Source organism: Macrobrachium rosenbergii, chromosome 55 (genome assembly GCF_040412425.1).
Source record: "Macrobrachium rosenbergii isolate ZJJX-2024 chromosome 55, ASM4041242v1, whole genome shotgun sequence".
NCBI classification, from domain to species: Eukaryota; Metazoa; Arthropoda; class Malacostraca; order Decapoda; family Palaemonidae; genus Macrobrachium; species Macrobrachium rosenbergii.
The window spans coordinates 71,977,175-71,991,868 of record NC_089795.1 but is presented as its reverse complement, the minus strand read 5'-3'; the positions used below and the strand labels follow the sequence as shown (position 1 = coordinate 71,991,868).

The window sequence follows — 14,694 nt, the reverse complement described above, 5'->3', positions numbered from 1 at the left end:
ATTCAGCGCTGAAATGGAACTTGATAGTAAAAAGGTTTGAAAGGTGTAACAGGAGGAAAACCAACCAGTTGCACTATGAATCAACTGTTAGGAGAGGGCTTCCCGATTATAATAAAGGATACTGATCTGTAACAGTAAAGATATGCCGATATGATAGTCGATAATTGCAAGACATTCCTGTTACAGATATGTTATTTTTTCTTTTAAGATTTTATATCCATTCTGACTAAGAAAACTTGACTTCCCTAAAGTTTCACCAAGTGTCAGTAACCTTCAGAAAACCTCTCATAAATCAGACATATTTTATTGATAATTCTTGTATCATCCCAACGCGCTGGGCTCTAGGAAAAAGACAGAGTAACGTTTGCTTCACATATAAAGTAATAATATACAGTATCTCTCGTTTTGGGCCGAACCTTGTCTCTAACTCTTTCTATTTGATGACAACCACATTTCACGTCGATTCCGCTGCCACTTGGGGAATTAAGATCACAAAAGCCCATCCATTAACCTTACGAAATAGACTTGAAATAGGTTCGTTCTTCCAGAATTTGTCAAATTCACTGGCCTTAGCGCCGGGTCCAGTGAGTCGTAACCGGTAGGGATACAATTCATCTCTAGACTTTTAACTTGAAAGTAAATTCAATTGTAAATCACCTGGAATACACATACATGTACAAATATGCACATAATATACATACATATTTAAATATAAATAAAATATAAAATATAAATATATATAAACAAATAAAAATAAACATATATATTAAAATACATACATATATCTATATATATATATATATATATATATATATATATATATATATATATATATATATACACGTGTACGTATGGATGAACGTACACGCGTTTCATTCACACGTAGAGCCCTTTGGCAACCACAAGTGAAAAAGTGTTAGGATTTGCTCTCGTAAAAGTTGCGTTAATGAACTGTCCCTCTTTAATATGAAGGCCCACTATTATTAGTGGCCATGTGACTGAATAGTGAATATAAAAAAACCTTGGTCGAGACACAGCGCTTGGAGTCTGTTATATTTTTATTTTAAATCAATCGTCAAATGATCCTGATTTTTCGGAATCAAAATCAAAATTATTTGCATTATGAAAATAACTACAGGGAAAGCTCCATGTAATACAGTAAATATCTACTTGGCAGTTGTAGACGTTTTAATGGCATTTTGGAGGGTTTCATGGTTTTGATTAGAATTTTTAAGGAGCCGTTAGTGATGCGATAAGTCTGATAACATATATATTATTTCTCAGTTTGTTGACGTGCTCTCGTACCCTCAATCTCTCTTTCTTTTAAAAACACTGCCTGAAACAGCCACAAAATGATTTATACCGGAATCCTCAACCATTTAGCAATTATTTCCTGCACCATTATCTTGAAGCTAATCATGAACGCCACAACTGATTCGTTGTGTGACAGAACAAACTGCACTTTGCTGGATACAAAACTAGCCACGACATGATCATTAAGCAGCTTTCTCAGCACATCCGTTGATGCAATAGTATTTTGAAAGAACGTGCTCTGTGAAGTGTGTACTTTTACTGTTCCACTGTCGATATAATCTTGTCTGCATTTGTTCCTAGAGATTCAATGTTCAAGAGATCCACAGATGAGCTATTTAAGTGTATTATCATTATCACAAATTAGTAATCGTTCTTATAACACAAGCCGAAAGGGCCATTAATTTGAAAAATCCATGGAATAAATCAATCAACAAATGTCAATAAATCGGCAGTATTACATACTCTTCTAAGGCATAGTCACACGACCACATTTTCTGGCATTTTTTTTTTTTTTCACATCTTACTGCTTGAGTTGACCTCACACAGCCAGTAGAGGCGGCAAAAGTGAAGACGCCCATATTTGTCTTCTTGCAAGCAATGGCCGGCATCCTTGTTCGTGGGGGGAAAAATATCCTATCCAAAACATTCCAAATCAACGAAAATACAGTTTGTCTTTACATGAGAGGCGTGATTAAAGAGTACAATTAACTGTTCATATAACTAGCTACAATTGATTTATTTACGCTGACGTAAAACAATCATCATTAGTGTTAAAGCGGGCTAGGCCTAAAGCATGTAAGCTACCGTCCAAGGTCCAACCCTAAACTATGAAAACAGCTTCTTAGGGAGAAGCGAATCTGCCCGTAAGACTGAATGTGCAACATTTAGTGCTATTATTCGAAAAATAGTTCTTGTAACATTGCAATCACACACACAATAACGTCGTGTGACGTAACAATTATACAAACATAAGCATCGGTATTATTGATAACAAGCAGGGTCCGTTCTGTCGTCTATCATAAACGAATTGCAACACTTCTGGTACTGAGAGGTAGTATCAACATGGCGTATTAAACGATTCCAGAATATTGATGATTTCTAGACGAGAGACCAATATTCATTAAGTGACAAAAGAAAAGATCACAGACTAAGATATTAATGCCACCGTCTCTGTAGATATATAAAGGCTTAAGTAAAATACCCAGCTTTCACACAAATAAGAATTTTGTATAATATTCTGAGAAAGTAAACTACACGACAAAAGTAACACTAACAATCGTCAAATATTTAGAAGAATTAAATACAGTATTATGTACAGATACGAATCATGATGAGGAAGCATAGTGCGAGAACTGCAAATAATTATCTTCAGTTTTTTTTTATTTTTTTTTTTTTTTTTTTTTGGGGCAAGATTTCAACCTTGAGTAACACCTTTGTTGTTTATGTGACATCTTGTAGGAGCCTAGTAAAACTGTACAAGAGCAACATTTATTAACAAAAGAGTATGTCCTAGAAATATACTTGTAATTATTTTTAAAAATTAACAAATTTTTACAAAAGTCCCCGTGTCTTAGTTAAATTTTATTGTAAAACTTTAGAGCATTTTTTAATTCTTCTACATTTTTACAGACAATCTTTTACATTTAATTTCTCTCAACTCACTCACAATCCCGTACATAAATAGGCTACTATCGCCTTCTTTAACTACAAAATAAGCCCATTTGAATGTTTATGTCCTAAATTCATGACTACTTAAAATTATAATCTTGTATTGCTTGTCTCTCGGCCCGTATATCGAGATGAATCGAATTTCCATTATCACTATGTACTTAATTCTCCGCAGTATAAATCACAATCACTAAATGCAGCTTGAGGCAAAAAAATAGGCCAAAGTTGGTGAGACCAGAGAAGAGATTAGTTAAGAGATGGTGAACTTATTTGAAAATATTGCATTATGAATTATTTAACGCCTTTTCACAAAATAACAAGCAATGACAGACATGGGAAGTTTCAACTTTTGATTTCAAATGCTTGTAGGTAATTTACCATACAAATGAAAAGCTGCAGTTCGATTTTAGTAATGTATTCGCTTGAACATTTTTAGTACTGTAATATAATTGAAAGCATTCAAAATTCTGAATGAATGGTTGTTATATCAAAATTATTTTTGAATCAGAAGAATTTTCAGTATACTAATTCACTTCATCGTAATTTTTTCTCTACAAACCCTCTTTGACAGGGGTAAGTAATAAGTTTATTTATTGGTGCATGCCAGTATAATGACCTGGTGCATGAAATGTTTAACTCAAAATTATTAGATAACGGTCAGCATAAAATAAATGAATAAAGGCTTGCTGTTTCTCGCTTGGCGTTAGTATCTTTCCTTACAATGTAATGTAGTCTCCTCTAACAATACATTTTCTACCTTCGAATTTATATATTATAGAAAACTAGCTCTCCGTGGAATAACTCTACTAAATTACTTGAACTGAAATATCTAATTTCTTCTTAGGAGTGTTGTAATATTTATTTATTGCTCTATTAAATGGCGAGCATATTGCTGTCCATCTACATCTGAAAGTGTTTCTTATTATGAATACGGAAAAATTGCAAAACTGATGCAATCCCAGTTCCGTGAAGGTTACTAAAATAATAACTATATTGGGATAAAGTACATGAAAGCCACACAGTAAACAGCTTACCATTCATTCATTTACGATATGAAATGGTTAAGCGTTTCACTAAAATTTAATGTTCATACACTGGTACATTTGTATCATGCAAAAGAGGCTGAAGGACAAAAGGGATTTGGTTACAGAGTACAGAGGTTAAAAAATAAAGACGTAATAACGCAAACTATAAACCTGCGATAAACAAAAACATTAACTACAAAAAAAAGTAACACAATTTAGCTCAGTGAAAGATGCTTTCATATGATACTGGCTACAACACGGAACATACGCATTGCAATAAAAACCTACATTAAGTTTAATTATTAAGTTTTATATACATATATAAGTTTCTAAACTTTAATTCCAGGAATAGTATAAGGAACTGTAATTCGTAAACGTTGTTGCATTTGAATACCCCCTGAACCTTTTAACGCATCTCAAAGGAAACGTGACGAAATTATTTAAACTCGTAACATTTTTGCGAGGAATTTTATTTCTTACTTAACCCACTCGGAATACTTTATTAGAAATTCGTGCATTTATTTAGTCACTTTTTTTCTCTATTTTTACTGATATATCTGGTCATATTTCACGCTTTATTTATTTTGAAGTTGGTTCCACATCTCGATCATTCAGACATACTAACTCTGTATTACACGGTTGAATATATATGTTGAATAAATAGCAAAGCAAAAACGCTCACTTTTGGCAATTCGTTCATATATGTTGTTAGTGATATTGTTACTGCTGAAAACAAGTCTTTCTTTTGCTATCCGCTTAAACGACGTTTGCTTGGCACTGTTTTCCCAAAAAGCACTCTATCTTCTACTTTCATAACAACACACTCTCTCTCTCTCTCTCTCTCTCTCTCTCTCTCTCTCTCTCTCTCTCGTCATTATGTTTGGCTTCGTGTATGTTTTTCTTACGTCAATGTGGGTGTCCATTTTGGTATAGTGTTAACGATTGTATTGTATTATGTGGACATAATCAAATGCACATATTCACGTCAGTGATATAATCAACATTTTTACTTACAATATACAGAAAATACTTAAATTAAGGTGAAAGGGAAAAGAATCCTTCACTCGCACTACCGTGTATTTACAGTATATATTCCTTCCTCTTAAACTCGTTTCAGAATTTATTTTTCTTCTACCTTATTTTCTACTTGCTGCACATTCATACATGCAACTATATCTACAATATACAACTAAGCTTGAACCTGGGGAGGTGAGTTTGACTGGCCGAGTCTACCCGTAAATAGCTTACACACACAAGCGCACACATACACACAACTTCAAGTGAGACGAGGGACCTCAGAGAAATCACGCAACTATCTTTCCTGTGCTTTATCTTTCAATAATCTCCACCCTCCCGTTTCATAGTTCTCATCAGAGCAAGTCAGGATGCTACAACTTTCTGGTATCCACAGGAACCCAGCTTTTCTCCCCGGGGTGATGCAAATGACATGCCCCAGCAATCACCATCTCCCCTTCATTACTTATTCATCTACATATGGAACATGTTTAATTTTCCTTACGATATCATTTCCTACTCTGTTCTGCCACCCAATATTCTTCTAAAAGCTTTATTCTAAAATCGTGTTTTGCTTCTTTGTCAGTAGAGCAATTCATATCGTACTAACAAATGTATAATTTTAGTTTTGTACATTTGTATACAATGTCAGTCTACTTGACTTCCAAATTTCATTCAGCCTTCCCACTACTTGAAAGGTTCACCCTCATTAATCCTTTCTCTATCTAGTGTTAGTTTATTCCTTTGCGCATACTGTCCTCATTGCTCCTGTTTATCTTGGATTTATCTCGTGTCCCAACTCTCTAGACATATGACGCATTCTAGCAAACAAGCTTGTAAATCTCATGGTGTTTGGCTGATTAACAGAGCATCATCGGAGTATTCAAAGTCCGTCAAGTTTCTATCGTTACTCCAATCTAAATTTATCTTTCATCTCCAACCTCTCGTTATTAAAAAGCCCATAAGAAGGGCATACAGCAAACATAATATGACCTTGCAGAACCTACCCATTTCCTGCATTTTCACTTATCAAGCTTCCATCAACATTAACCCTGCCTATACTGTATGTCTTTTATCATTGCCTTCAGTTAGCTTACCATTATCCATGAGAATACCATAGTGACACAAGGTTTCCTATAACATTGGTCTAAAGAAGCTGTCAAATAGATTTTCGTAGTCAACAAAACACATCAGAAGGTGACTGTTAGATTCGAGAAACTGCTGCACAATAATGTCATAACACACATATCTGATCTGCACAAATAACACCTTTTCCAAAACTACCTTGTTCTTCTCTCGCATTTTATCAATATTTTTCTCAAGCCCTCTACGATTAAGCGTGATAAATATTTCTTCAGAATCTGCATAAATACAATGCCTTTAAACTGCCACATTCAACAAGTTCCTCCTTTGCTTCCTTATTACATGATCTGTAAAAACAATCTAGTTTGTATAAAAGGTGCCATTCTATTGTTCAGCTATCGTCTCTACACTGATTCCATCAGAGCCAGGTGCTTTTCACCTCTACAAGTCTTTTTTATTTTCGGTTCCACTTCAAAAACCGTGATTATATTTAGGACGTTCAGCTTCTGGTGGGAGGTGGGGAGCTTCTGGTGTTAGTCTTCTGGTTCTCAACACGTTTTGTATGATAGGGTTTTTGCCCCATGTATCTCCTCCATGGTTACGACCACCAGTGTCAGTAAGTCACCAGGTACCTACTCCTCTACATAAATCAACAGAACAATGAGATTTGATAGAACAAGCCCAATTCATTCCGGATAGCTCATGAACCAAACCCCGCACCTTTCATTCATGAGGGAGGCGTCCTTACCACTGTTAATTTTATAAACGCTTGGTTTTTGCGAGGTAAAGAATTCTCCAAGTTCAACACCTCCCCTTTAATGCTAGCTTGGCAACTCTGTTTCCCCATTCTCATCCTGTATTTAGTTTGCTCCTTAAGCACTCCTGTATTTTTTGTCACTTGTATATACATTCATACATACATATATATATACATACATATCATAAATGTGTGTATAATATATAATTTTACGAGGACTGATACATTATGGAGGATGTTTCCAATATATATGCTAAAGGAACAATACAAATCAACATACAGATATGAAATTGAAACCAGTCAGGATTTTCACCCAGATTTTCATTTCCCCTGTGGTTAAGAGTGACACACAAATCACGCTGTGTGTATATATATGTATATATATGTATGTATGTATATATATATATATATATATATATATATATATATATATATATATATATAAATATATATTTAGTATTTATTAATGTGTGTGTGTGTGAGACACTTGTAAAATCAGCCAGTTTCTGTTCAGAAAAATATCAAGCTCTGAAAGCTATACGATCTCATATATCGAATTAACTGTGATATAATTTTTCTCCCCAAGTGTCACAACGGATAATTAATGAAGCTTAAATTCTATACTAAAATAATACAGGACTCCCACATGTGAAAAAAGGAAAGAACCGAAAACAACCGTTTAATTTACACCAATAAAGAAATATGCATACATAATCAACAAGCCAAAAAAAAATACAACACCTACTTCTGAATGGCATTTTGCAGGCTGGCTGGTTTAGGTATCTCCTGTCGGTGTTCTGACTTTAATCTTTGTGTAGTTTGTGCTTGATTTCTGACGCTGTTGTCTGGTAGATTCAGATGTTAGGTAATTCACACATTGACGTCATAGTGGTGTGTAGTTCAAATTTTTGTTATCCATTATGCCTCTGCGAGTTAATGACACTGGCTGTACCTGGTAGATAGAAACGCATATTAGATTAGACAAGTAGATCTCGATAGAAAATGTTAATTTAAATATTAAACTTGAAGTCATGTTTAATAACAGATCCTATTGCATGTTCTTATACCTGCAACGATCTGCGAGTTTGAATTCTAATGAAAGATTTAACATAAATCTATGCTTGGTCATTTTATAACTCATGTTTATTGAAGAGGTAAGATGTCTTGCCGTCATATCTCAAGCAATAACTGTAATTGTTTTTACACAAGTTTACATGAAGTATGCTTCGCAAAATTGGTTTAATGAAATTCATAAACTTAACACAATGAATTTGGGAAAGGAATAAACACAACGTAATTTACGCTTGTCAAGATTTTGTAGATGCTTACGGGACCTACTGGCTTATGTTTACAGAATTTTCAAGCTAAATGATGTCATGAGTAGTAAGTAGAACGTAAATGTCCTACCGTGATTTCGAGTTGAATATTGTAAAAGGACTTCAGCAATGCAACGCTTCTAGTAACAAATATTAGGAATGAAGTAAATATTGCAGTGCAGGTTCATATTTATGCAGGTTAGCGTCTACGTCGATATGTTGCAAAAAAATTGGCCAAGATTTTTGAGAAACACATATCTGCATAAATCCATACTACATGCTAAGATATTTCAAGCTGTGATGTTTTCCGTTACATATTTTCGGAAATAAGTTATTAATTTTCTTTTAGTTGAATGAACAACTGCAATCTTGTTTTGTAAGTTTTCCGAAATATTCACGTCTCCTCACTAGCCATGCTTCCTTATTTCCATTAGTCTGATTTGCATATTACTAGAATAGGGTACAAAATTTCATTATTTATTTATGATAATCCTTTTCAAAGTTACTTATAATATATTATGATTTAACGTAAAGAGTAATATGACACTATATACCATGTTATATCCAAAGAAGGGGACTGATAACTTCTCTGGCTGGTAAAAAATTCCAAGAGATATTAAGGTTCCAATAAAACTTGGCGATATGAGAACTAGAAGATGATGTATGATGTGACCTACTTGAAGGAAACAAAGAATAAGATAACATTATCCTTTTCCGATTTACGTTACATTAAAAACCGTACAGCTGGTTAGTTACCAGTACAACCTTGAGCATACAACACAGCAAATCGAAAAGGTGTTCGACTTCCTAACGGCAAACTAGCACCTGTAATTTTAGGTACAGAACAAGGAAAATCTCGTAAAATCTTTTCCCTTCTACTATATGTATCTACAGTATCTTGAGCAAAATGAAAATTTTTTAAAATTAATTACTTTAATTTGCCTGAAGTATATATCTGAGAGGTTCCAGAAAAAAGATACTATTTAACAATTAATGGCTCACAAGTATGATTTCATGAGCTATTATCATCGTGCAAAAAGAACAGAAATAAATGTAATAAATGCATAAAGTTTGAAAAACCTGGAAAAGCGAAAGTAAAGCTTGCTTTATACTGACATTTCCTATACTCATATTTTGCATGATAATTGCTAATGAAAAAAGTTAGATCATCAAATCTCAAGTAACAAGAATTGTACATATACCTGCCGACATTATACGGTAATGGGGAAGAGAGTATTACACCATTTCAGTGTCGATTCTTCAAAACTATTTCAAGTAATCGAACGGTGCCAATGTCCAAAAAGGAGTGAAATGATATGACAGCCAAGACTATATTACAAAATATCATTTGAAACGTTAGTAAAGTTAAATGTTAAAGGAACAGTTCACTTTAAGTAAAATGAACAAGAAATACCAGCTAAGTGTATTATACATAACACTAGAGTTCCTACAAGAACGCTGAAATCCCTGAAAAAATTTCGTTATCAAAGATATCTTTCATAAGAATAAGGCTTTGGTCCAATATTCCAATAAGCATTCACAAGATTTACATATGGGGAGGGGAACAGGACAGACAAATTGATAGGGATTGTAAACTATATTAAAGAGCCCCTCTCTGCACTGGGAAGAAGTCTCAAAAAGCTCGTCAGTAGTTGCATCCTCCTTCAAAAGGCGAGATTAATATTTCCAGGGGGTTATGTCTCTTTCGCACTCATTCCTTGCCTCCAGCAAGCTTGGGCTAATTACGGGCATCAGGCAATCTTTACAAATTTATTTATTAATTACTAAAAGAATTGCGATTTCTCATTTTTGTTGATTCTGAACCATCTTCCTTGGTTTACAGTTACTTAACGAATTACTTTCATCACTTACTTGAAATAAAAAAAAAAAATACCGTAACGCTGAATAAACATGGATTGAATATGAAAAGTTTGAGGATAGGTCGAACGATCCTACACTTCGTGATGTTCAAGTTATACAGGTATCGGCACAGAAAGTCATGTACGTACAAAAACGCAAGCGAGTGAGCGAGCGCGGACACGCACCAGCACACACACACACACACACTAACAACCTCTCTTCATTTAAAGTTCATAGCTTCTTTCTTGACCTAAGCTTCCCAAAACCGAGCATTTGTGTGCAAGTTCCATCGTTTCTTCATAAATAATTTATATATGCAAATAATTTTTCTTTAACATCAAGCCGTTTCTTCAAAGAGGGTTGACTTCAACGAAACAAAAAAAGAGACACACAAATGTCGCTAACATATTCATATTTTAAATGCTCGGTCATCAATGAATCACCTGATCCGAGAATTCCTACAGTATCAGGTTCATCAGCGGTGTGCCAAACCCCTTCATACATACTGCGCCATTTTCCTCTCTATCTTACACGTACTTTCACGCTACCTGAATTTTAAGACCCTTTCTTCCGGAATTTGTCCAACCAACAGAGACTCCAATTATCTTCATAATCTTATTTTCGTATTATACATACGCATTACAAACACACACATATATATACACCTAAATAAATATGTAATAATATATAATATATATTTATATATATATATATATATATATATATATATATATATATATATATATATATATATATATATATATATATATATATATATAACCTGAACAAAATACCATCACGCCATCTACAAATTTACAAATTATGGAGTAAAAAAAAAAAATCCATAGATATACAGATGCATATTCTGAGAGCCTTCATGAGCTTAAGTTATAAGACCTTCACGTAAGTTAGGCCAAAAGAATATCTATTCTAATACATCACTTCATCACAACCAACTTCAAAATATAACAAAAAACAAAATATTTTTTGCGTCCTGAAAGGATTAAAAATATAATCGTTCTTTTTCATGTCTCATTTCCTACTGTTTCCTTCTCATTGGCAGGAAGGGAGGACGGCTGTTCGGAGGCAAGAGAGAGTCCCTATGCACGGACTCCACAACAATGACGACCGTTGTTATCAACGGCTGCAACACCAATAGCAGCGCCGCTGCACCCCCCGCAATCTCCCCGCAGCCATCCCGCAGGATCTCAAAGGCCAGTTCACTGATTCCTCTGGCTGACCAGGACGCGAGGATATCAGTCACCGATTCAACTATTTAAAGTAGAATTTCACAGGAAAAAAAAAATTATCTGATATGTGTTATTCATGCTAAGTCATTATTACGCTCTTTTTTTGTCTTAGAGTTTTGATTTAAGAAAAATGGAGAAAATGATTAATCTGTTCTTTAGATATTGAGACAGGAGTGATATGTCTATGGTGCATATACCATTAAGTATATCAACATTGTCAATTCACATCTGTGAAAAAAATTCATGGAGTCTTAAGTGATCATTAACGCAATTAGTATAATCTGGGAATATTTTTCTGTAAGTCTAGTGTAAAATTCTTTCCGCGTTCAAGGATGCTTTCTACGAAGCCTTGGCAAAACTAACATCAAAGATGGACCGCTAATTATTACATTTTAATTCAGGAGGAGACAACTGTAGTTTTTACCAACATTTGTATAGTAGAGCTACGACTAGATTAGCGTGACAATGATTAGGCGTGAGTATCAGTGGTTGGCATTTCTTCCATAAAAGCACCATGAAAATAGAGCTGTTTTTAAAAGGGCGAAAAAGTCTTGCAGAAAGCTTGTCAGATCCTCCCTAACAATCACGATCGCTCTAAAAACTTTATAAACAAGGATTTCTAAAAGATCCTGAAAACTAATAAAAAGGGGAAGCGAAATATTTCACTCAGACCTAATAACACATTTGATTTATCTAAAGGATTTTATTATTATACACATATAAGAGATACAGGTCTATAGGTCACAAGAAAAATGCGCGTGAATGTAAAAGAATAAAATCGTACAGGTCAAAGAAAGATGAAGGGTTGAAATCTGAAGATCGTTGCCACAGCTTAGGTGTTCAGTTTATATACATCTTTATTATACGTGTGTATTAATATGTGCACATGCATGTGTACATATATAATCTTACTATGTATGTACATATCTCTCAAAACCATACGTTCAGACTAATAACTTCGCAAACAAAATCTTGTCGTGCAATATAGTCAAAGTCGAAATAGGATTTACTTGATGGTGTGCTCTTCAATGGTCTTTGACAACCTAGAAAGATCAACTCTATATAGAATCATTTATTAAATGGACTTCCTATGTAAATACATATCTGACAAAAGATCACAGAGACGCTTCTCAGGTTTCAAAACATCTGACGAAAACGCTGGGCAATGAATTGAAAAGTACTCTCTCTCTCTCTCTCTCTCTCTCTCTCTCTCTCTCTCTCTCTCTCTCTCTCTCTCTCTCTCGACTTCTCCTTCATCTTCTATTTATAAAAATGGTGCGCTGGTGCTGAAAGAATACCATCGGCTTGAGAGAAACGAAGCGAAATAAACGGCTTTTGAAGCCTACCTAAAACACCTTCTTGGTTTTTTCTTCTTCTTATTCTTCCTCGTGATGGCAGGGAGAGTACAATCAATGTACCATATATAAAAAGACGAAGAAAACAAAAATGTTTGTAATCATTCTTGTCTCACGCCAATATTACAAACTCTTTTGGATATATATATATATATATATATATATATATATATATATATATATATATATATATATATATATATATATATATATATATTTTATAGATGATTTTTGAGATGATTCATATCCGGAAGTTTTCCGTAACTGCGAAGAGACTCAGTGATTCTGTGTGCTAATAAGGAAACTTCTTCGTTCAATAATGTTTATTCTATTCCCGATGAGTCGATAATTCAATCAAACAGCTTAACAAAAATGAAAAGACCTAAAAGTGCCAACGAGTAATACTATATATTTTTCTTTCTTCTCAGACGGAGAGCGTTGGTTGATATAACGTTTATAAACATATGCGTATATTTTCCTTATCATATTGATACAGATGTAGATAATACTGTACATAGCGACTATACTACTATACATATAAATATATATCCTTTATCAGGTGCTGTCATTCATCGCTAAGAGAAAGTTGTCACTGTAGTCTGTGTATAGAGCTCCTTGTATTTTATATCGATGTTTATTGCATTCAAGTCTATGAAGCTTAACATGTCGTTCTGGTGTACATATAAATGTAGTTAGATTCCGATTATTTTCATAATGTGAATTCCACTAAGGTTAATATACACAACCTAAAACTATAAACATTTCATTAATTACGAAAGCCGGTTATAAGGGCATGTAGGGGTGATGCTCTTAGGCTTGGTCGCTTTCGCCATTATTTTCGAGAATTTCAATTAGAATGTGCCTGTATCATAACTTACAGCTAAAGCTTCACATTCGACCTGTGCGCTCTATGAATATATATGTATATATATATATATATATACATATATATATATATATATATATATATATATATATATATATATATATATATATATATATATATATATATATATATATGTATATATATATATATATATATATATATATATATATATATATATATATATGTAATTATACATATATATATATATATATATATATATATATATATATATATATATATATATATATTGTATTATATTGTAGCACAAAGTTATCTCTTAACTTCTCTAATATCCAAGATTTTTTTTTATACGCCTTCCACTGAATGCCATGAAATTCGGAAGGAAAAGAATGAAGAAATCTTTATTCTTAAATGGGATTCGAACCTTAGTCTGGAAAACTAAGGTTAGTGTTCAACCCTAATGTGTGGATTAAGACCTGACCACGGTCGTCTAACCACTGTGGGTTCCAAACTTGTCTGGGAATAAGAAGTTAACAGGTAATTGCGGCCATTACAATATATGTAACTGGTGAATGTAACTATATATATGTGTATAGATATATATATATATATATATATATATATATATATATATATATATATATATATATATATATATTCAAATATATATTCACACACACAGTATTGTACATAAAATATTTATATGTTCGTGCATACATGTGTATATATTACCTATGCGAATGAGTAATTGTGTATATAAGTGTATATATGATATATTATTGATGAAACAGTTTTATATGTACTGCTGTACTGTTTTTATTTTTAGCAACTTTTGTGTTGTTCCTTTCCAGTCTTTTAAGCGTGAGATGCCAAAAAAATCATTACCGTAAGTTCTTCGGTGTAATATTCGTAGACCCAATAGGCGAAGTCCACGATATTTTCTCTCATCACCTGCTCTTTAGTTCTGGCCTTTGACCTTCTTCTGCTACCTCCTCTCCACAGGTGAGTCAATCACCTTAATTCCATTGTTTCTAACGTCAGACCGCCAAGATAAAATTTCCGCCCTTTTTAATTTCTCCCCGGTATACTATCAGTTTCTCCCCTATCTTCCTTGGTAATGTATATAACTGTTACCTTGTTCCGGAAAACGTAAACCTATCCCACTTTATTTTCAACAGCCCCAGCGTCCGAAAATGAGGAGAAAA

At 33.5% G+C, this 14,694-nt stretch overlaps 1 protein-coding gene across 1 annotated transcript in view; it reads left to right on the top strand.

Moving 5' to 3' along the window:
- The window catches only part of LOC136835405 (diuretic hormone receptor-like), a 285,624-nt gene extending 272,869 nt beyond the window's left edge, over nt 1-12,755 (top strand). The window contains exon 11 of the mRNA XM_067098895.1: nt 11,101-12,755. Within this exon, the coding sequence (XP_066954996.1) occupies nt 11,101-11,317 (217 nt within the window). The 3' untranslated portion in view covers nt 11,318-12,755. The remainder of the gene's footprint in view (nt 1-11,100) is intronic.
- The last annotated feature ends 1,939 nt before the right edge of the window (nt 12,756-14,694 follow it).